This window comes from Manihot esculenta, chromosome 9 (assembly GCF_001659605.2).
Source record: "Manihot esculenta cultivar AM560-2 chromosome 9, M.esculenta_v8, whole genome shotgun sequence".
Lineage (NCBI taxonomy): Eukaryota > Viridiplantae > Streptophyta > Magnoliopsida > Malpighiales > Euphorbiaceae > Manihot > Manihot esculenta.
In genome coordinates, this window is record NC_035169.2 from 32833120 (window position 1) to 32858823 (window position 25704).

The 25704-nt window shown below is 34.1% G+C and overlaps 1 protein-coding gene across 1 annotated transcript in view; it reads right to left on the minus strand.

Moving 5' to 3' along the window:
* LOC110622581 (bark storage protein A) overlaps window positions 1-10961 on the minus strand; it is an 88521-nt gene extending 77560 nt beyond the window's left edge. The window contains exons 1-3 of the mRNA XM_021767140.2: window positions 10667-10961; window positions 10483-10553; window positions 10231-10386 (exon numbers count right to left, since the gene is read on the minus strand). Coding sequence (XP_021622832.1) covers window positions 10231-10386; window positions 10483-10553; window positions 10667-10835 — 396 coding nt within the window. The 5' untranslated portion in view covers window positions 10836-10961. The remainder of the gene's footprint in view (window positions 1-10230; window positions 10387-10482; window positions 10554-10666) is intronic.
* Window positions 10962-25704: the final 14743 nt, after the last annotated feature.

Genomic DNA, 25704 nt, shown 5'->3' on the forward strand with positions numbered 1-25704 from the left:
ATGTCTTTAGAAGACATTATTCAATCCCTTGCTAATAGTACTCTTCTTTTCAAGAGGAAATAAAATGGAGGATAGAGAATTTGGAGAATCAAATGGGCCAACTTGCCATATCAATGAGCAAGCTAGAATCTCAAGGGAAAATGCCATCCCAAGCCGTGCCAAATCCAAAACAGAATATAAGTGCAATTATACTGCGAAGTGGGAAGAAGTTGGAATCTGTCAGTCCGAAGAGACTTGCCCAAGGCAATATAGCAGACCTGAAGGCAAAAGTAGAAATAGAAATTTCAGCAGAGAATCAGCCTAAAAAATTAGAGGTAAAGCAGCCCCCCAATGCAGGTAATATGTCCATATATTTTCCCAAAAGACTTGCACAAATAAAGAGAGAAAAGGAAGAGAAAGAAATCTTAGAGATCTTTCGCAAAGTCTAAGTAAATATACCCCTTATTGAAACCAAAAAGCAAATATCAGGTACATGAAATTTCTAAAAGACCTTTGCACTAATAAAAGAAAATTGTATGGATATGAAAAGATTAAAGTAGGGGAAAATGTATCAATTGTACTTCAAAGAAAGTTTCCATAAAAATGTAAAGATAAAGGCATGTTTGCTATAACATGTAAAGTTAGAAACCATGAAGTTAAAAAAACAATGTGTGACTTAGGAGCTTCCATAAATGTTATGCCTCTATTGGTTTATTTGTCTTTGGATGCAGGTCCTTCAAAACCAACAGGAATCACACTCCAGCTCGCTGATAGGTCAATAGTCTATTCTAAAGGCGTGTTGGAAGATGTTTTGATCAAAGTGAGAAAATTAATCTTCCCTGCAGACTTTTTTATCATAGACATGGAAGATGACAATGCATCCAACTCTATAGATTTATTGCTAGGAAGACCATTCCTTTGCACAACTAGAACGAAGATTGACATGCATGAAGGCACGTTCACAATGTAGTTTGATGGAGAAGAGGTAAAATTTAATGTCTATAATACAATAAAGTATTCTGATGATAATTTTTCTCTTTGTAGCATAGTTGTAGTTGATCCTCTCGCTCAAGAAACATTTGAATTAAGTAAGGAAGATAAGTTGGAGGTAGTTTTAATTGAAAACTTGATAATGGACTATCCTGACAATAGCACATTGAAACTCGATGTGGAAATCATAGAAACAATCTATTCATTGGAAACTTTGAGCAACAAGGCACCAGAACTTGAGTAAAAATACTTCCAGCTCATTTGAAATATACATTTTTTAGAAGTAATAACACACTTGCAATCATAATCACCCGAGACCGCCGCTACCGCTGCTCCAACTGGAAGCCGCCGCTCGTCACATCGCCGTTGGACCGCGCCGAAGACTCCAGCAGTCGCGGTGATCGGATGTCGCGGGCATCACAGACCCACGATCGCGCTCCATCCTCGTCGGTCGCACATCCTTCCTCTCCATCCTCGCCGGTCGTGAGGCCCGCGCAAACTTCCTTGCTGGATGCAGCGCCTCCTCCGCCGATTGCCTCACCAGCCGTGCCTTCTTCGCCAATCGTGAGTCCAGCCTCACCGTTTGCCACCTCCTCGGCGCGGACACCGCCGCCTCTGCCGCTTCAACTTCCTTGCCAATCGCAGCCACACACAAGACTTGTTCACAGTCGAAATCTAAGACCCCTGTCTATAACTTAATGAGTGATGATGATAAGGAAAAATAGTAGGTGAAACCAGAGATCTTGAAGCAACTTCAAAATCGAGATGCTAAATTGGATGCCATTATCTCACACTTAATTATCCATACTTCAACCACCATCAGTTTGAGTGATAAGCGACTTAGTACTCGTTGAAGTTTTCTTTGACTTTTTTTTATTTTATTTTATGAACTCTCCGTTTAAATGAATTTTTTTTACGCATACAGAACAATATGAGTAGCGAGTGTTTATTGTGTTTTGAGATTTTAATTTTTTTTTCTTTTTCTGCATTTTTTCTTTGAGTTTTATTCTTTGAGCTAGAAGTTTGTCCAAGTCTATAAATACTCAATCATATATTTTTATGATTCTCAGTAATTTCTCAACACTTTTACTCGCTAAATTGTTTTTCAGATTTAATTTTTTTTATGATTTTTTTTGTATTAGCATAATTTTATTCAAAAAAATATAAAAATATAATAATAATAAAAAATAATAATAATAAATAATTTTTTTATAACTCCTTCCTTACTATGAGAAATTGATATGTCATTTATCATAAAATTTAAATTTTTATTTATATGCTAGTTTAAATAGAATAAATTTATCGTTGTTTATTTTGTTAGTTTTATTTTTAAGACTTATTTTGAGAGTTTATGAAGTATGGTATGAATGCATGTTGTGTAAATAAACTATTGCCCTTTGTTAAGAATAGTTTTAAAGACATTGTTTAGACCACATATTTATATGAAAATTAAGTAGAGTAAAAAAATTAAAGAAAAAAAAATAGCAAAGGCAAAAAAATTAGAAATTAATGCACTCTTATGATATATTCATCTAGTTACTTATTAATTGGTTACCAACTCGATGACTCAAGTAATGTGGTATTTGGTGACCCCTTAAAGGTGATTTCATATGGAAAAATCAGGGTTTCGGACCGTTTTAAAACTCGCCCTACACCTTTTAATTGGGTAACCATGAGTGGAGTTAGTAGTCACATGAGCTGAATAAAATGGGGCAAGTGACTCGGTAACTATTTGTTTCACGTTCACTTTATCGGTTTTAGATAAGATATAGTAGGAAGTGTAAATAATAAATAATAAATCCCCAAGTCTTTAAATTTTATTGGTCTAGTCAAGAGTTTCTAAGGTTCTATTATTTCAAAATGACAGTTTAATAGTATATGGCATTGTAATATTTTATGTGCCTAAAATTGAATTAAGGACCAACTTTATACCTTAAAAATACATTTTAAACATGACACTTGTTAAAGTGAATTTTGTTGAAATTAAGCTATTTCTACTATCATTCTATTGCATGACAAATTTGGTTCTTTGTTTTGGATAAATTAAATTTCAGAATGGTTGAGGATAAGGGTTGTGTTTCATTGTTTTATTTGAGTTTTTATGCTTGGGGACAAGTAAAGGTGCAAGTATGAGAAGGATCCATTTCTAAAATTTTGAACTATGTTGCGGCCACTGCCTGTTATACCCTAAGATGCCTAACACAATTGGCTAACATGGGTTCAGTTGGCATACCCAAAACATATTTTTCAAAATTTTTAAATGTATTTTTTCTTTGTATAAACCTAATATATATATATATATATATATATATATATATATATATATATATATATATATATATATATTTAATTTTACTTGAATTTTAATTTTGGACAGGTTTTTAAGCAAAAGTTGAGAAAAGGAACGAAAAGGAGCTGAATTAAAGGATTTTTAAACTAGGAGGTTAGAATCTTGACCATACCTGTAGCTCAAGGCCATGGGGAGTTTCAGAAAGTGCCACCTTAGCAGATTTTTCCACCTAAGCAAGAATAAAATCAGCTTCAAGTTGGATCAAGTTGAATCAAACTCAATCAGATTAATATAGAGATAAAATAAGAGTAGTATAATTTATTTTAAACTATCAAATTTTATCTTTTTGTATTTATATAAAGACTCGTAGAAATAAATCTAGATCATCATATTTCATTATATTTTTTCCTGCCCTCCATCTTCTTCTCCATTTCTTTTTCTTCTCCTTTTCTTCTTCTTTCCCTTAGTTGTTGCAATTTTATTATGTTTTTTAGAGGCTAAACAATTATTTTTGGTTGAAATTTAATTTAAATTGATGTTTTATTTAAGTTGTGAGGTTACGAGTTTCAATTCTTTTTATTTTATTTCTAATTTTTGAATTGGAGTAACACCACCTCCATTGTTATTTTTTTTAGAATTCAAGGGTCAATTGGATCTCTTGAGAAGATAACATATTACTAATTAATATAATTAAATATGTAATTATTTAATTGGATTAATAACAAGTAGCAATTAATATATTAGTTTATGTTAAGGAATTAGTAGATTTGATTTAAATAAAATGTGTATTTTTATTAATCAAGTTTGGGTTCTTCTATCTTCTTAACAAAGTTGACTAATTAAATCTACATGCATGTTGAGGTTGTTAATTAACTATGAATTAATTTAAAAGCAAAGCAGGTTAATTTATTTATAAGGAAGAATTGGTGGAATTTGCGTATTTGACCATTATAACCAAATAATAAATAATAATATAATATAATTTTTCTAACCAATGACCGCAAAACACCTCAAATTACATTCAAGTGAAATTTTTAATTAATTTATTTATTTCTTAATTTTTAATTACATTATTTATTATTATTTTTAAGTTTATTTTTCTTGTTTTGCTCAAGACAAAAGCTAGAAAAAACTCTCTATCTTCCCACTTTTTGAATTAAATTACCCTTTTATTTCAAATTGATATCTAAATTAATAAATATTAAGGTTTTTGTGGGATTCATAAAGTTCTAAGTAAATTTTAAATTGTTGGATTTGACATTCGTCATTTCTTTTCATTTCTTAGAAAATGTCAGGTCCTTTTCGTTGCAGTTTATGCCTATTTTCTGCTTTTGTGAACATTGCAGGCTTCAATTGTGGGGAGGCTGTGAACTTTGCTATTGGCGATTGGTTTCCATTTGGGGAACTGGCCACTAAGCGATATGCTCATATTGGCATGATGGCAATCCTTCCACGTGAGGAAATTCTATGTAAGGAATCAGCTCAGCTTTTGAAACATGAAGATTTGTATCGCTCATCAGCAGGATTGGCCTCTCATAATTCTCTAGAGATATCCTTTGTAAGACACATGCGGTTTTTCAATAATGCTCTTTGGAAGCTAAAGAATAATGTGGAAAACTCAAAAGAATCGTCAATATTATCATCGAATACTCATGGAACTATCATCTGTGGCACCTGTAAACGGGACAGTTGCTTGGCTTTCCTAGAGTGCAATAAATGCTTTCATCTTCTCTGCCATTTTCACGGTACAAGAATGGCTGTTTAAAGATTCATTCCAACATCTCAACTACTCAAGTCTCTATATTTCTATTTCGCACCATATTGATTTTTTTTTTCATTTGGTGGATAATTTCAGATGTTAAGTCTCTTGACTGTCCTTGTGGAGGCAAAAGTAATCTCTTTATAAGGGAGAACATACGAGACATGGAAGAATTGGCCCAGAAATTGGAGGAAGAAGGGATAATGCGGAAGATTCAAAAAGAGACAAAATGTGGCAATAATGTTGGCCTGCAGCCAAATGCAATAAACTTTTGCAAGAAAAGTGAACGCATTCCAGATAGCAAGGTAAGGCCTGAACTAAATCCTGAAATTGTCATAACACTCTAGCTTGGGATTAATTGGGTGAAGCTAATTTGCCGGGGCTTTTAACAGAATCCAGCCTTCTTACTTTTAAAATCTAGAGTGCTACCTTATCTAATACCTCTCCTTTTTCTTCTTGTTTTGTGTGCTTGTGTGGAGGCTCATTGAACCTTTAGTTACACAATAAAGAGATATATTCCCCTCTGAACTCTGGTATACTCAGTTCAAACTATGCTACAACACCCTCTATATCCAAAAGGGAGTGGCCATCCTGAAATATAATCTCACGATTTACTTACATTGCTCCTCTGTTCAATCATAATTCATTTTGCAAGAAAAGAATTTAATTAACTTCTTACAAAATGATGCATGATTTTATTATTTTTTTTAAATTGAAAAATTTAAATTAAAAAAAAATAAAATATTTCATTCCAAACAAAAAAATTGATAAAAAAGAGTCGAATTGAATTAAATTCTTATGAAATTTTTTATTCTAAACAAGGGGTGAAAGACTTGGCTCAAGTATCCATTCACTAAGATGACCATTTTAAACTCAATTTTCTTATGACAGAATGATGACCTGCAAAGGCAAGAAAGTGGTGCTACAAGAACTGGTGAATCCATCAAGGAAATGACAGCCACTAATGCCAGAAGGAAAGATGATAATGGTGATTCTGATGTGGTGAAGTCTCATAAGAGCCTCTGAAGTGCCTTCAAGTACTTAGTAGTAAAGATTTTGTTTAGGTTATTCAAACATCAAAGAAAGCTATAATTAACACCATTTATTGCCATTAACTTACAGGACAGGAGTATATTGTAAGATTCATATTAAACGAAACTTTTGCAATATTGGTCAAATTTTCACAATTGTAAAATTATACTTTGATATACACATTTCAATTGGCATTTTGTACTCTCTATCTCTTGTGGAGCCTTATTTATTTTGCTAGGAATGATGATTGTTCTTTTCTGAATTGCAAAGGCCACAGGGGAAATAGAGACACTGGAGTGGATATAGCTAGTATTGTTGTAGAATTTAATCAACATATACAGCATAGCAGCCTATGCTTTTAAAGTTCAACTATTCTGGTTAATATTTAAGGGCTCTGAAGCACTTGACACAGTTTTATTGGGTTTTGTTAGAAAGCACTTACTCTTTTTTTTTTTTTTTTTTATCGGACTCAGACGGGTTGGGATATTCAGAATCCATACATCCTTATCAATATATGAACAACTATTTCTCGAATACAGATTTAAGTTCGACTTTAGTGGAAAAATACATCCTTATCAATATATAAATAATTATTTCTCGTTAGTGAAAAAATAAAATAGAGCACCCAACGATATATTTTCATAAACAAAAAATTACGAGATCGCTCCTTTCATTCTAGGGGACGGAGGGTGCAAATATACACAAGTTAATATTCATTTAATATACTTATTACCAAATATAATAATTATTTTTCGATCCCATATAAACATTTTAATTAAATATATAATTATTTAAAATTAAAATATTTATAAATTTTAAATAACTTAAAAATATTTAATCTTTATAAACAGTAAGCCAAACACTGCTATATTGACAATAGCTGTTTGTTTTAGGAAAATTTGGCCATAAACTTGGAATCAATGGGTCAGCAATTATTTTTTAATTGACTTATTTTATGTGTTTTAAACAATAACATAACATAACATTAATTTTAAAAAAATTACTTTTTAATTTCTGAAAAGTATTTATCACTCTAGTTTTTAAAACTTAATACTTCAATTCCTCAAATTTGATTCCGTTAAAATTAGAGATAAAAATAACTGAACTAATAACTTTAGAACTCAACACTTTAATCTTGAAAAATAAATTCCGTCAAGTTAAAAAGTTCCTCACGTCATTGTTGCTCCATAATATCCCTCTAAGTGCTCGTTCATCCAATTAATTTCATTCATCCCTCTGTTGTCTCCTATCCACTATTATCGCGCTGTCACTCGTTGTTCCCGTTGCCTGCCACTAGCTGTAACTATCGCTTATGTTGCTGCTCCCACTCGCGGTGATGAAGAGAGCTTCTTCAAGGCAGCACGGCGACGATGAGGTTTTGAAGAAGGCAACAAGATGATAAGGCTTTGTGGCTTCGATGAAGGCAGCAAGACAATGAGGCTTTATGGCTTCGACTAAAACAAGAAGGGCTTTTTCAAGCGACAATGATGATGAGGGCTTTTTTGTGGCTACGATAAAAGTAGTGGAGATGACGAGAGGTGCTTCTTCTCGACAATGAGGAGGGTTTCTCCTTTAGTGGTGGCAATGACGAGGAGGACAGTGACGACTAGAGAGAAGGGAGGAGAGAAATCAGCTTGAGAGAAGGAGATAGGGAAAAGAGAAAGAGCAAAAGAGAAAATGAGGATAAGAGTAATTTTTGGAATTATATTTTATTTTTTCTTTAATTACGCTTATATCATTGATTTAACAAAATTTTTTAATAGAAAAATTTTGAATTTGAATGAAATTAAAGTTAAGTAACTAAAGTATTAAATTTTAAAAATAAAAAAATAAATTCATTAATTGTATTATATGTTAAAGATGAAAAAATAATTTTGGGTTAATTTTGTTGACTAGAAATATTTGGCAGCCATGCCACAAGGAAGTCTCAAAGTACCAAATAATTTCATTCGTTATTTTACGTAGTAATGGATAATAGCATCTAATTTTGAGCAATGACGGATTTAGGGAAGGCCATCCATGCCACCGGAAAACTTTCAAATTTCATAGGGATATTTAGATAATTTTACAAAAAATTACTATCATGTTCCTGTATACTTAAAAAAAATTATTAATTAATCATTATTTTAAAATCACTCAATTAAAATATTTTGAACTTTATAAAATTAATTTTTTAATTTTTTTATCAAATAAATCATCATCCCATTCAATACTATTTAATTCATTTAATTTTAATTATTTATTTTATTTTGCCCCTCCCATTCTCCATTTTTTTCAATCTAAAAAATTTATTTTTTATCCTTAATTAAAATTTAAACTCCAATATATATATATATATATATATTAAATTTAATTTTATACGCTATTTTCTTATTAAAAAGTAATTGTCTCACATAATTAGTTTCTATTCTATTTATATAATTGAAATTATTTATTAAATTATCTAAATTTAGAGAAATTAATTTAAATTTTTATAAATAAAAGTGTTTTATGAATAATATTTTATTAATTAATGAGTTTTACAAACTATTTAAATTTAAAAAATAATTTAACTTTAAAAATATAAATTTAATGAATAATAGGTTAAATAATTTAAATTTAAAAATATTTAAATATAAATTAAATATTATTTTTATAGATAATAAATTAGATTATTTCAATTTAAGAAAATAAAATGAAAATATTATTTTCATAAGGTTAAATAATTTAATTAAAAAAATAAATTTTATAATAAATATTATATCAAATAGTTATGTTATTTTAACAATATTATTTTTCAATTGATTTGTATATCACAATCATAGTAGAAATAATTTTTTTATATTTATTGAAAATTGATTTTATAATATAATAAAAGATAAACTATTCATCGATTCATTTTTATTTATATTGAAAAATATATTTATAAATATTAAAAATAAAAGTGTTATTAATATATTTTAATTAATAAAATAAATAAATTATAATTTAATTATAAAATTTTATTAATTTTTTATAAATTTTTTAACATATATTTTATTTTACGTAATTATTTATTAAAATTGAAACTCTAAATAAAATTTCTGAATTCTTCATTGATTTTGAGCCATTTTCTTTTTCTAACATATAGGATCCATCCAAAATTTAAGAAAATGGATAAAACCTGAACCCGTGTATTAATAATTTGCGGACATGAAAAAGTTTCAGCACGTAAAAAATAATAATTTGGGTGTCAATGAGAAAAATATAAATTTTATCAATGAAAAGAGTTACAAAGCAAAATAAATATGTTTGATATCATGGTTAGCTCTTTCACGTCAATATCTGAAAATTCGGACAGAAAATGGTAATATTTAAATAAATAATTTATTTATTTATAGCAGCAGATCATTATAAAATTCAAATGAGTACGCAGACGCCAAGCTTATTTATTACTCAAAAGGACAAGCTTATTTCTTATTTTTGAGTGATCATCATCACAATTAAGAAGAAGCACGAGGAACACTAATCAGAAAAATGAAGCGGTCCAAGACTTTCACTGCATTTGCAGCAACCATATCTATTTCTTCTTCTCCGCCACTAACTCCACGCACCACAAGAACTCGCAGATTATTTGTATAAGCTCCCTGCAATTAAATAATTAATTAACCAAACCCAATTAATTCGTAAATGGCGATTGTTTAAATTTTCACTAACCAATATAACCCAGCAAAGATACTTTTATCCGCAATTGAGGCCCCAAAAGTTTTGTAAAGGAACTTTTTGTATGCTTCATTGTTCAACTGCATATCTGCGCTGGCGAGCTTCAATCCATGAACAACTTCAACTGACTCTACCTGCAACCTATATATAATTAATATGGATTTTCATGTATATTTGTTTGCTGGGAAATTTCAATGAAAATTTCAAAACTACAAGATGCACCTGAATCTTAGATGCAGCAAGGAGCCATTCTCGAGAAATTTCAGGAGTCCAAAAAGTTTCTTTTACTTTCCCATCAACTTAAATCTGTGATTTTTCATACTCTACACTTCCAAGCAAATTGTCTCCCTCCTCTGGATAATTGAATTCTCTGAACTTGAGCTGACCTTCATCTTCCTCTGCTGCATAGAATGGCTACGCAAGCAACATACGTATATAAATGAAGAAACTCAGCATGCTAAGTGAGAAAACTTGGTTATAACTTTGTATATATATATACCTGCCATGTCCAAACTCCAGTGGCAGCAATCCATTTGGGTATAACCACACTGCCGACGCTCAATGAATCGTTAAGGGCTTGGCCATACCCAAGAAGGATAACTCCTCCAAGATTAAAGTTATCAGCCATGATTTGCAATGTTATGCCCACGTTTGCCTAATTCATTGCATATTAAAATTTCAGTACATGCTAGCATGTAAGTAATTGATAAAATATAAATACAAAATTTTAATGAAATATATATGTATATACCGCTGGTCTGCTAGCACTTCTTACGTAGACTATATGAGCTCCTTGAATCGTTCCAAGCACGAATGTTCTTCCTGAGAATGGACAAAAAAATCACGTCCACGTCACAGAGTAGTAATTTTTTGGAGGAAATTATAACTAAGGAAGGTTTTGTAAGAAGAGTTTGAAGCAGAGGTTAATTAATTACCCAACAATTCAACAGATGAATTAACATGGAAGATGCCAGACTCATTAAGTGCATTCTCGCAGCAAATTTCAGTCACAATTAAACCTATATATCCTGGTCCTTCACTGGACTTCTGAACAGTTCCTCTCAGAGGTTTTTTCACACTAAGTTGCATAGTGGGTGACGCCATAGCTAGCAGCCCAACCACCACCAAACGCTGCCATTTCAACCGTCCACCTATCTCATCGTGTTACTGCCACTGCCATTGGTTTTCTCCCCGGAGAGGTAGGTGTAAGCAACAAGTAAAGAACAATGGGTTGCTTGGAGCGTCGTTATCTCATGCGGCTTTATATGCGGAAATATAAATATGACGGCCTCAATCTTATGCGAGATTGCTTTTAAAATTTCACTTAAAATCGTTCCTTATTTTACAAATAAAATAATTAACCAAGCAGTTCATCCGTTCAATTTAAACTTGTTTGCCATTAGTAAGTTTTTAATCTTTAATACCTTTAGCCTTTTATTTTCTCTTATATTAATATGTAACTCTTATCTCATTTCTCCAATATCCACCCTCCTCTCTCATCCCTTTTTTCTTTATTATAATAAAGCAAGAGTTTCTACTCTCATCCTTCCATTTTCTTCAAAGATCGAAAATATTTTACTCTTTTTAATAGTACAACGAGTGGGTGGGTATAAGTAATATTGTAAATTATTGATTGAAAATATTTATTTATTTATTTTTTAAAAATAATCTTATGACATTAAATTAAGATAAGCATTTTTTTTTTAACAAATAGCACCTTTAAAATAATTAAAATAATTAATTTACATGAAATAACAAAAAAAAATATTTTTACATAATTTTTTAATTTAATGTTAATTTGTCATTTTCGTTATTTTATGTAAAGCTATTTATTTTATGATTTTAGGAGTATTATTATTTTTTGTTAATTTATGTAAAATTGCAAGATATTTAATTAATATGTTATTGAATATTAATGAAACTTTTTTTTGCAGGTTTTTTTAAAATGATATCTGATAATAATTAGTAGGAGTGTCTTTTTTGTACTTAAATGTAACTAATCTTACTTAGGAATAATTATAAAAATAAAATAAAATTTTATATTTTAATTTATAATAAAAAGATTACTTTTACTCTGTTAGTAAAGGAAACGTTTTCCTTACACCCCATCAAATATTACTGATAAATTACTTGATATTTAATGAAATTAATATTTTAGTTTTTAAATTTATTTTTTAAAATTTTATTTGATTAATTTGAAGATTATATTTTTAACTAAAATTAATCTCCATATTTTTATAAATTAGTTATTAAATATTATAATTACTAATACATTCTTATATTTACATAATAATCTTTTTTGTTTATTAAATTTTAATATTTTATATATAAAAATAAGTAAAAGTTAAATAAAAAATAAATCATTAAAAGGGGAAGTTAGATTGAAATGAATTCTTTAACTTTGAATTTAGTTACATATTTTGTCAAGATTCTCAATTTAACTTTTTATTAATTTATTATCAAATTTGGAATATTAAATTTAATAAATATGAAAAATTAGTTTATAAAAAATATAAATACTTATTTGTAATTGATTATAATATTTTTAATGGAATACTGAAAGCATATGATTGTTGCAATTATAGTTTTTTTATAATTATTGTAGTTTTTTTTATAAAAATTGTAGTTTTTTATAATTATTTTTTTAAGTATCTTAATTCTTTTGTTATAAAATTACAATTTTTTTCAGATAAAAGCAGCAAATAAATTGTTGCAATTATAGTGTATGTACAAATATTTAAAAAGCATATTTTGTTTTGATAATCAAGTTTAATATTTTTCATAAAGTTATAACTTATTTTTGTTATTTTATGTAAATTAGTTATTTTTGTTATTTTCTATAAATTATTTTTTCAAATTATTTTATGTAAATTAATTAGAATATAAATTATTTTATAAACATTTGTTATTTTGGTTATCTATGTAAAATAATTTTATGATATTCCATAATTTTATAAAGTATTTTGCTTTATGTAAATTAATCACTTTAAGTATTTTGTGTAAAGTTGGTATTTTTGTTATTGTTTTTATACAATTTTTATTATCTTATTTTATGTTAAATAATCATTTTTGTTATTTTTTTCCGTAAACTTGTAATTTGTTAGATATCGCACACTTCATTATCATTTGCAAGGAAGCCAAACTTCAAATCCAAGTAGAGAAAAAGAGATAAAACTGTTATGAACCATCCAGCTTATAAGCTTCACTATAAATCTCTATGCTTACAAAGCATAATACAAGCTTAGAAATCGTACTGCTGTTGTTTCATGTATGCAATTTATGATAAATTAATAAAAAAATATATGCTTTATAAGTGATTGTATTTTTAAAAAAATTATACTTAACTAATAATTTTTTTTAAAATAAATATCTTAGGGCCTTGATGTGAAAGAACAGTATTTTACTCATCAGCGTCATAGAGGGATGCACCTTTAACACTTAGCTTGCTTATTTTTCTTAAGGGTTCATCTCCTGTGACCCACATGGAGAGGAGGTGGGTGAGTAAAGATGAAATTCTCTCTTAAGAGACCTCTCTATATGTACTTAATCTGAACTGCACGCGTGTATTTGGCTTATGCCTTCGTTCTCTGTTTAATATAAAAGTTGTTGGTGGATTAAGTTTTTTTTTTTTTTTCATTCTTGGCCTCAGTAAGCTTCGATCGTATGGCCTTCAAGGCCATTATTATGAGAGTTTCTCGTACTAGCATGTGAACTGGCTTTTCCTCCAGCAACGACAATTGATAATTCCTCCAAAGATATGCGGCATCTTGATTTTATTTTTCATTTGGGTCGAGTTAGATTCTGTCAGAATTTTTAACCAATATAATTTAACTAAGATGAAATAAGAGAAAAGACAGATTAGAAGACAAAAAGTCTTATTGAAATTTCTCAAAAATTAAAAAGTTAGTTTCTAATAGTTAAGAGAGACTATTTATAATAGAAATAAAATCCTAATAAGTAAAATTATAAAAATATCCAAAATATCCAAAAAAATAATTAAAATGTAAAATTAACCCCCTGAACGATGAAATTTTCATATTAAACGTCGGCACACTTTTGAAAGTTGTGCGTCTCGAAATTTTCTTTTTGAAAAGTTATCGTGGGTCTCTATCGGACGTCGGCAGGAAAAGGTAGACCCAATTTAATTCTGCCGTAAAGTCCAAGGCTAGTTGCTTCATGTCATTCCCTTCCACTTGTAAAGAACTCGACTTCGAGTTGTCATCAGTAGGATAGTACTAAAATATATCTGTCACATTAAACGTCTTGAAAATTTTCATCTCATGTGGGAGGTTAAGAACATAGACATTGTCATTGATCTTCTGAATGATTCGGAATGAACCAATCTTTTTGGCGTTAAGCTTTTTCTGTCCTCCACCACGCTCATTGCATAAATACACCATAACTTGGTCATTCACATTGAGGGACTTGAAACGCCTATGTTTATCAGCTATAGCTTTATATTTGTCATTGGCTTCTGTAAGGCATTGTTGTACCTGTTTGAAAACATCTACGTGTTGTTTTGCCAAGTTACGTGCTGCAATACTATTGTGAGAACCTATGGGAAGGGCAATAAGATCAACTGTATGCGTTGGGACTTTCATGTACATAACAGCAAATGGTGACATCTTTGTGGAGCTATGAACAACACTGCTGTAAGCAAATTCTATTTGGACAAGAGCAAGATCCCAAGCAGTTTTCTTGTTACTGCAGATGCAGCGCATAAGATTGAAAAGCTTGCGGTTCACCACTTCAGTTTGTCTATCAGTTTGGGGATGGGAAGCATAACTGTATCAAAGTTCAGTTCCAAAACGTTTTCATAAAGTCACCTAGAAATGAGCTACAAACTTCACATCTTTGTCAGAAGTAATGGTTTTAGGAACGCCATGTAAACGAACAATCTCCTGAAAAAATAGTTTTGCCACATGAGAAGCATCATTAGTTTTCTTGCAAGGAATAAAATGCGCCATTTTGGAGAACCTGTAAAAAACAACGAAAATGGAATCAGATCCACGTTGAGTACGTGGAAGACCAAGAACAAAATCCATAGACAAGTCCTCCCAAGGATATGCTGGAATAGGAAGTGGAGTGTATAAGCCTGTATTTTGCGAATGTCCCTTCTGAGTTTGACAAACTAGGCACTTCTGGACCATCCGACCTGTGTCCCTTTTTAATTATAGCTAGTAAAAACGCTCCTCCAACCCAGTAATAATCTTGTCACGCCCCAAATGACCACTCAAACCTCCTCCATGTACTTCTCAAATCAACTTTTCCCGTAAAGAAGATCGAGGGATGCATAACCTGTTATCTTTAAAAAGAAAGCCATCATGTACTAAGAACCCATCAGCGGACTGGTGAGTCTGGACTCTAGCCCATATATTAGCAAAGTCATCATCTGTAGCATACAAATCCTTCAGAAATTCAAAACCTACAACCTCCTGATTAACTGTAATCAACAGAGTAGCTCTCCTACTCAAAGCATTTGCCACCTTATTACTATGGCCAACCTTATGTTTGATGATATAATAAAAGACTCCAAAGTAAGCTGCCCATCGAGCATGCACCTTATTCACATGTTCTTGAGTTTTAAAATGGATAAAAGATTGATGATTTGTATGAATAATAAACTCTCACCCCATCAGATACTGCCCCCAAATTTTTAAAGTCCGGAATACTGCATATAGCTCTTGCTCATAAGTAGACCACTTCTTTCTAGTTTCATTCAGTTTCTCACTTAAGAATGCAATAGGCCTTTTAGACTATGACAACACTCCACCAATCCCAACTCCACAAGCATCACATTCAACCTCAAACAGTTTATCAAAATCGAGTAGAGCAAAAATAGGGGCAGAAGTAAACTTATCTTTAATCTCTTCAAAGCTCTTGTTGGCAGCTTCAGTCCATGCAAATTTTTGCACTCTCTCTTTCTTCAAGCAATCTGTGATAGGGGCAATGATGCTGCTAAAATTTCTGATAAACCGTCAATAGAAAGTAGCAAGTCCATGAAAGCTGCGAACTTCAGAAATAGTTTTGGGGATGGACCAATTCCGTATTGCTTCTACCTTCTTATCATTAACATGTATTCCTTCTACACTAACAACGAACTCCAGGAACAGAACGCCCTCCGTCATATAAATGCACTTCTTAAGATTAATAACTAGCTCACTTTCTTGCAAGGTTGTCATGCCTTGACGGAGATGCTGTAAATGTTCTTCTTTACTGCGACTAAAAATTAAGATGTCATCAAAATAAAAAACTACAAATTTGTGTAAGAAAGGACACAAAACCTGGTTCATGAGTCGCATAAAAGTGCTAGTGTATTCGTCAAACCAAAGGGCATAACCAACCACTCATATCCTTAGTCTTGAAGGCAGTCTTCCATTCATCTCCCTCTTTGATCCAAACTTGGTGATAGCCACTTTTAAGGTCGATTTTAGAAAAGACTTTAAATCCAGATAGCTGATCCAGCATGTCATCCAATTGTGGAATAAGAAATCGATACTGAACTGTAATTTTGTTGATGACCCTATGATAAGCGGTTGTCGAAGCCGTCAAAAATAAACCTATTATCAATCAACAAATAAATTTGTAGATAGTGGCAATAGGGTCGAACCACATGGAATTGACACCAAAGACTTTCCTAATAATGACTAGGTAAATAGCAAGTAAATAAAAGAGGGGGGTTTTGATTTGATGATTAAAATTAAATAGCAAAAGAAAGCAATAATTTAAAGTTTGAGTAAATCAATAAGAGAAAAGCTTCTAGTTGAAGTATGGATCTATTTCAGATTGTTTAGAATTGATCATTGATTCTTTAATACTCCTATTTATCTCAATAAATTAGTTTAGGATGTGGAAGACGCTTCTCACAATCCAAATTCCTCCTTAGTTCTAGTTTGATTAGGAAACGTTCGCTAATCAAACACTAGTTAACAAGTTGCCAAGGAACGTCCTTGGGGCCTTTGGCATCGAACAACTGTTAACTGCATTAAGACTTAGAGAAACCTAATTCTAACATTGCCAACCGCGTGACCAAGTTTAAATCATGCAACTTGATTAAATTTGTGTTCAAATAATATAAGCAATTACGGACTTAAATCATTCAAGCAATTTGTTACTTAAGCAATTTAAAAGCAATGGGCCCTTATTGACTCTAAAAGCAAAGCAACAATTATAGAAGGATCAAATTGCATAAATATTGAAAATAAATAGAAGTTTAACAATGGAGATTTAAATCTCCCAATTCATCACAAAATCTGAAATTCACCAACTCCAACTAGAAAAGAAGGAAATTAGCCACTCATGGTGGACTAAATACACAAAAGATGAAAAGAAAGGAAAGAAAGAAGCTGCAGAGTTTCTGGCGAGGGGAGAAGATGCTGAGTAGCTGATCAGAAGATGCCCCTTGCTGGTTTGGAGGTTGCTCTTTTATAGCTGAAGAATTCCATCCTTCTAGGGTTTTGAAATCCCTTTTTAATTTGGCTTGTGATTCCTCTTTTGATGTTGAATTTAATTGCAACTGGAATTCCTTAAGTGAGAAACTCTTTCGTGGCTCTTGGAATTGTTTTGGTAGTGATTGAGTTGGATTTGGACTTCTGAAAACTCAAAATTCGGTTTCCTGAACAATTTCCCGCTCTGCTGTATTTTCTGCTGTCATTGTGATCGGGGCAGTGATTTGGGCAAATCACTTTCTGCAAGTCTGTGCTATCTCTGCTAGTAATCTGGGTAGTTTCTGCGAGTGATTTGGGTAAATCACTGGTCCAATCACTTTTGCTGTCATTTTCTGCACTTTTTCTCCAACTTTTCAATTTCTTCCTTTTCTACAAAACCATAACAAAAACACAATTTAAGCTAGAAAAATGTGTAAATAAACAGTAAATAATATATTAAAAACATGGTTAAATTATGCTTGATCAAATACCCCCACACCTAGCTTTTTGCTTGTCCTCAAGCAAACAATAACTTAGCTAATCAAGCCCCCCTTTTCTTTTGATCCTAAATACCACTTAATCAGCCCCCCCTAGACTCCTAAACTGAAGTATCACAGTATATAGTACATGCACCAAGGTCATCCTCTTCTTTCCTTGTTTCCCTTCACCTACCATGGTCAAGAGAAAGGTTTATGGCTCAATCATGCTTATTCCTTTATGTTAGTTTTAATGCAACCCCTAGGAGTGACTTGCCCCTTTTTTTCTCTCTTTCTTTTTATTTTTATTTTTATTTTCAGCAGCACTTATTCTTATCCTTGCCTGAAAAAGTCACTAACCTTTTTACGCGATTGTGTACATGGGTGATACACCCCCGGTTACTCAGTTAGTCACTTGTTCAAGTGGCTACTAGCTCTGTTCATAGTCTAGACCATCGAAACTTATTTGCTTGAAAAAATCACTGCCCTTTTTACGCGATTGTGTACATGGGTGATACACCCCCGGTTACTCAGTCAGTCACTTCTCCAAGTGGCTATTAGGCTCAATTCATAGTCTTAGACCATTGGAACAGGTTTATGATTTGTGCTTTGTGCTGGTTTTTCATGATAGTTTGGGCAAATCAGCTCATAGGGAGTTACACTAACTTTTTGTTTGCATGTATTTGTATTTTTATTTCCCTTGACCATAGCAAATTTAAGGATTCAGTTCAAGAGAAAAAACTCCCTAAGTGAAGGTAACATACTGTGAATGATTCAATTTAGGCTTAAAGGGGTGGCAAATCAATGGGGTCATGAGATAAGAAAGCTCTTTTAACCTTGTTATCTATGTTGAGTAGAGCAATTAGCTAAGAAAAAATTATGTGTGTGTGTGCAAGAAGTGTGAAAAAAAAAATTCTGGTGTGTGCAAAAAGGGGTAAAAACAATGCAAAAAGAAACAAAAAGGAACAAAAAGAAACAAATAGATGATGGAATCAATACAAAAATAACCTAACAATACCCCCACACCTATGGCAAACATTGTCCTCAATGTATAAGCATATATATATAAAGAATGAATGAGGAAAGGGAAAGGGATTTCCTGGCCTGTGGGTGATTTGGCCAGTGATTTGGGCAAATCACTGGTCAAATCACTGTCTGTCACGGTGCTGGGGCAAAAAATGGTCTACCAGCAGGTCCAATAGGTGCTCCATCCGTTGCATTCGGTCCTCAATTCTAGTGAGATGAGCCTCTATTGTCTGGTTGGGGGCTTCATCTTCAGGTGGCTGATGGGCATCCTGCTGGGGGGCTGCTGGGGGTGCTTCCTGTGCTGGTGCTGGTTCCTGCCCTATTTCCTGTGTTGTCCCATCTGCTAGGGCAGCGATGGAGACTGGCTGTTGGGTGGTGGTATTGTTGGCTTTCTTTCTTCTGAAAATATGCTCGTGGCGTGGTGTTATTGGACCTGTAGGTGCAATGGAAAAAATATCCCCCACTTTGCAAAGCAACCCCATGTCATCTAATGTGCGTAGGTCTAAGGGGGTTGTTTTGGGGGTGGGGGAAAGGTCAGTATGTGCTGGGTGCAATAATTTGAGATTCACTGCAATGGCAGTGATCAAAGGGCCAAAAATCAGAGGCCTGTGGTGTTGTATGATGTTGGATATTTGGGTGGCAACCCAATATCCAAGATGGATTTTTCTGTGAGTGTGCATGCACCAAAGAATATATAACTCAGTTTTGGTCAGGATGTTGGAAGCATCCTTCCTCCCAGAAAATGTGTAAGCCAGAAATCTGTGGATGTATTTCAGGCTGGGGTTGCTGAGATATAAGTCCTTGGACCTGGTGGGTGAGTATGTGTCTGGGGGATTATCACTTAACTCCAAGTATGCAGAACTTGGGTTGAACTCAGCAGGGAAGTCCCAAGTAGACTGAGGGCATTCACAGCCCATGGCATTGCTAAATTCCTGTAGGGACAAGCGAAATCGCTGTCCCAATAATCTGAACCCCACTGTGCTTTGTGTGTGCAGGTTGTGCATGGCAGGTCTGTTAAAATAAAATGTGGTGAAGAACTCCTGTGTGAGTTCAAGGAATGAGGGCATGCAAAGGAAGAAGAATTTCTCCCAACCAACAGCAGAAATGAGGGAGCATACCTGATTCTGGAGTCTCAGTGCGCGAAAGGTGCCATGATGGATGTACTTACCTGGATGATATGGAAGAGATGATATTTTGGCCAGCCCGATCTGCTCAGAAATTTTGTTGAATTTCAGGGCCTGAGTGATGTGATCAGGGCATGTTGGTCTGGGCAGATCGCTGGGCAAATCACTCGGCATATCGTTGGGCGCATCAGTTGGCAAGTCAGCGGGCAAGTCAGTGGGCGTATCAGTGGGCAAATCGCTGGGCGCATCAGTGGGCACATTTCTGGGCATAGCGCTTGGCATATTGCTGGGCATAGTGCTGGGCGTATCAGTGGGCAAATCGCTGGGCGCACCACTTTCTTTGTGTCCTGCGGGATGTATGGCAATGGCAGTCTCTGTTTCTTGTTCTGGGTGTGATGGTGTTCTTGGCCGTTTCTTTCCGTTGCCGGGGAAGTGATCTAACTAACGTATTTTCCCTTTATGACCAGGTCTAGCCGTAAAGACACTCTTCTTTACGATCCGGAGATTGAGAAAATCGCCAAGAGCTTAAGGAAGCAACGGCGCCAATTTTTGATAAGCGGTTGTCGAAGCCGTAAAAAATAAACCTATTATCAATCAACAAATAAATTTGTAGATAGTGGCAATAGGGTCGAACCACAGAGAATTGACACCAAAGACTTTCCTAATAATGACTAGGTAAATAGCAAGTAAATAAAAGAGGGGGGTTTTGATTTGATGATTAAAATTAAATAGCAAAAGAAAGCAATCATTTAAAGTTTGAGTAAATCAATAAGAGAAAAACTTCTAGTTGAAGTATGGATCTATTTCAGATTGTTTAGAATTGATAATTGATTCTTTAATACTCCTATTTATCTCAATAAATTAGTTTAGGATGTGGAAGACACTTCTCACAATCCAAATTCCTCCTTAGTTCTAGTTTGATTAGGAAACGTTCGCTAATCAAACACTAGTTAACAAGTTGCCAAGGAACGTCCTTAGGGCCTTTGGCATCGAACAACTGTTAACTGCATTAAGACTTAGAGAAATCTAATTCTAACCTTGCCAACCGCGTGGCCAAGTTTAAATCATGCAACTTGATTAAATTTGTGTTCAAATAATATAAGCAATTACGGACTTAAATCATTCAAACAATTTGTTACTTAAGCAATTTAAAAGCAATGGGCCCTTATTGACTCTAAAAGCAAAGCAAAAATTATGGAAGGATCAAATTGCATAAATATTGAAAATAAATAGAAGTTTAACAATGGAGATTTAAATCTCCCAATTCATCACAAAATCTGAAATTCACCAACTCCAACTAGAAAAGAAGGAAATTAGCCACTCATGGTGGACTAAATACACAAAAGATGAAAAGAAAGGAAAGAAAGAAGCTGCAGAGTTTCTGGCGAGGGGAGAAGATGCTGAGTAGCTGATCAGAAGATGCCCCTTGCTGGTTTGGAGGTTGCTCTTTTATAGCTGAAGAATTCCATCCTTCTAGGGTTTTGAAATCCCTTTTTAATTTGGCTTGTGATTCCTCTTTTGATGTTGAATTTAATTGCAACTGGAATTTCTTAAGTGAGAAACTCTTTCGTGGCTCTTGGAATTGTTTTGGTAGTGATTGAGTTGGATTTGGACTTCTGAAAACTCAAAATTCGGTTTCTTGAACAATTTTCCGCTCTGCTGTATTTTCTGCTGTCATTGTGATCGGGCAGTGATTTGGGCAAATCACTGGTCCAATCACTTTCTGCAAGTCTGTGCTATCTCTGCTAGTGATCTGGGCAGTTTCTGCGAGTGATTTGGGCAAATCACTGGTCCAATCACTTTTGCTGTCATTTTCTGCACTTTTTCTCCAACTTTTCAATTTCTTCCTTTTCTACAAAACCATAACAAAAACACAATTTAAGCTAGAAAAATGTGTAAATAAACAGTAAATAATATATTAAAAACATTGTTAAATTATGCTTGATCACCCTACTATCCATGCACATTCTCCAAGTCCCATCTTTTTTTGGAACTAACAGGGCAGGTACTTCGCAGGGGCTAATGCTCTCTCGAATATGCCCATTCTTTAGTAATTCTTCAACCTGTTCTTGGAGGATTTCACTCTCCTTTGGACTCATCTTGTAATAAGGCAAATTCGGTAATTTTGATCCAGGAATAAGATCAATCTGATGTTGGATATCCCGCAGAGGTGGAAGCTTGAAAGATTCCTCCACTATCTTAGGAAACTCCTTCAATAGCTCTTTGACGGGTGGTGGTAAAGATGGGGCATCCTCCAGTGTACTTTTTGCTCTCACCAATAAAGCTAGTGTGCTTACAGATTTCTCAACTGCGCCTGATAGCCTCTGCACTCCTGTGGAAATAGCAACTACATTTTTCTCTTTCACTTTAGAATGTTTCGCAGAACCGAAAGGTAAGATAGTAATCTTCTTTTGATTCTACGTATACATGATGAATTTTCCTTTCCCTTATGCAAAACATCAATATCAAATTGCCAAGGGTGACCTAGCAAAATTCCACAGCAATCCATATCCACAATTTCACAATTAACAGATTTAATATAAGATTTACCGATCGAGATAGGTATGCTGCAGATTTTGTTGACCCAATTGTCGGACCTTCCTTAATCCATCCAACTTTGTATGGCGAAGGGTGCGACTGTGTAGGTGTAATGACCCGAAAACCGGATCGCTACCAGTGCTAGGATTCAGATCGACTTAAGGTCACCGGAACCCGTAGCAAGCCTACTATACATCCTGTGTACCTGATAAAATCCCATACATGAACATACATTTTCATAAAAATTTAAACTTTTCATACACCAAGCTCGACTTGTACATTCCTCATAATCTGTAAACATAAAACCCACACTAGAGCCCTCATCAAATGCTCTAGTATGGTCAACATCACATATATCAAGCTTGGTTTAACATAACTCATTATAATAACTTTTACATAAAAACATGTTCATTGGGATTTACAAACATAAACTAGGGCAAAGCACAATTCTAATCCATTACATATTACATGTCCACTGCTATCTATTACATAACTATACTAGCCTCTAGCCGACTTCCCGAGCTATTCTTGACCCTGCAAACCTGGGATTAAGGGAAAGGGATAAGCTAAAAGAGCCTAGTGAGCAGAACATAAGAAAAATAGTTTAGTAAACATATGCTCTCATGAAATGCATCACAACACAAACAATACACATCAAGGATGGACTTGTCACTAGTAACCCTCTATATATCCAATGTGCCCGGCCCTCGATGGAGCTCCTCAGGACTTTCGCTTAAACATAACATAACATATCCAACTGTGCCAGGGGCGTAGAATGGGCCTCGACCTGGACTTTCTCTTACATCGTGCCAGGGCGTTAGAATGGGCCTCGACCTGGACTTCTATATCATATCATAGCATATCATATCGAGGGCTAGTGAGTCATCCAATATCCATCCACATCAACAGTAAATTATGCAATGCATCATATTCGTGAATTCTAATGCAAACAACCTATTATATAATATTGCATTCGTGATGCATGAACATGCTTAAAAGTTTGATTACTTTAAAAATAATAGATTAGTTTAGTTTTACTCACCTTTGGTTGACGCTTTACTACCACTGGAGCAGTTACCTCACTACTGGCCTCTACGGTCTCCCAGGTCTGATCCTACACAGATGGACTCAAATGAGGGACCAAACATACACTAACAAGACTCTAAACATCTCCCCAAAAATCCCCTAAAACATCATAAAACATGCATATAAAACAAGCAAAGGAAGGCTGGCCAGAGGACTTTCGGCGACAGGTTCGGCGGCTGAAGGTCCTCTACAGATTCGAAAGTCAGGCACTTTCGGGGGCAGTTTCGGCGGCCGAAGGTCTCCACAGATCCGAAAGTCCATTCTTTCGTAGGCAGGTTAGGCGGCCAAAGACTACCTCCACAGGCAAGTTCGGCGGCCGAACCTGGGTTCTCCAGAATGGCAGAACCTGATTCTGCCCTAAGCACTTCAGCCCCAAAACTCACAAATCCTCACACCCAACTTCCTAGAACATGCATACTCACTCCAACATGCAATAGGGGTATAAAACTAGGCTAAACCCCAACAAACAATAAAAAAATATAAAAAGGAGCATACATTCATCAAGACCCAAACTCAAAGCCTATAATCTTAAATCTAGCCATATCATGCATATAAACCCTTAAACCTCTTAAAACTTACTTAAAACATAATCAAAAGCAAGGATCTACACTTACTTCTTGAAGATCGAAGGTAGATGTGACCCAAACTTGGAGATGAGGAGGAAAATGGTCTCCGGAGGTCTCCAAGCTTTAAAACTTTGGATTCAAGCTTAAAACTTCAAAAATAAGCGAAAACTCATAAAAATCTTGAGAGATTTGAAGGAAAAACCCAAGATCATCAAGGGGTGGCAGAGACTCATCTTGCTCGAAAACGGAGAGAGAAAACTCCCTCATTTTCGGGCTGAGGGCCTCTTATAGGTGGCTGACCAGGCCACCTTCGGGGGCCGAAAGGAGAGCTCCCACGGTCAAGTTCGGCGGTCGAACCTGGTGTTTTCCCTCAAACTCTTTTCTTTCATTTTTCAAAACAAAACTTCAAAAACATTTTAAGAAAACCTTATTTTCACCCTTCTAAGGGATTCCGACCTCGAGATTCCGGATTCCAACAGAGATTCAATCGGAAAGTTGGAATTCCGACGCCGGAACTTAGCCGGATATTACACTAGGCAACTGCAATTTTTCCACCAATTGCTTAGCTATCAGATTCTCACAACTGCAACTATCTATAATTAACCTGCAAATTGTCTCTCTTACTCGACACTTTGCTTGGAAAATCTTTCTCTTTTGCGTCTCGTCCTCCTGTTTTGTTGAGCATAAGATTTTCTTCGGCACATAAGTGACCTCTCCATCTTCAAAACCAGCAATAGATCCGTCATTATCATTACGAGGATGATCCACTTGCGGTGTTGGAGATACCTTGAAGACGATAATAGGCACATCGTTTGATAAAGCCACCTGCAAAACTCAACAACGTTATGCAAATAAACTGAAAATATCAATACCGGCTACTTTCGTGTAGTTATCTAACCAATGTAACAGCTGCGCTCTGTGTATCCACTGTTGAGGCCTTGAATTGTGTGTAGATGAATTCTCGATAAGCTTTATTTTGAAGGTATATATCAGAAGTTGAGGCCCTCAAACCGTTCACGATAGCTCGTGCTTTGGGTAGGCACTTGTCCTTGCTGATATATTGCTCCAGCTCAAGGTTCTGCATATATAATAAGTGAAGGTTAAAATCAATCTTTCTTTCGATGTGAAACGATTCATAATCTGAAATCAGATGGAAGAAATTAAAAGAAAAAAAAAATAACCTCAAGTTGAGAGGCTGCGTCAAGCCAATCTGAGGTGAGGGAAGCCAGAAGATGGTGGTCTTATTTTTTCCTGTTGCGTACAGTGTGGTTGGTTGGAAGCTTATGCTCCCCAACAAGTTGCCTCCTCTAGCTGGTGTATTGTATTCTCCGAATACCAGCTGCCCACCCTTTGCCTTGGGTTTCGTGTATAAAAATATCAGAACCCATTTTAAGAGAAAAAAAAAACAAAGGAAAATACGTTATTAGAAGTTTGGATCTTTATAATAGCTTGTACCAGCCACTTCCAAGACCCAGTGAAGGCAACTTCTTTAGGCACAACAACATCCCCGATGGACAGGGAATCATTAACGGTTCCGGCTCCGCCGATGTGAATAATTCCGTTGGGGGCAAATATACTAACTAGGAGTTGCACTGTTATTGCTGCATTTATCTTAGTAAGTACACCAAACAAAAGAACCAACGTCAAAAAAATTAACAGGTTATGAAGAAAGAAAGAGAAAGAAAGAGAAGGAAATATTCTTACTGATGGTCCCTTCCCTGTCTTCACAT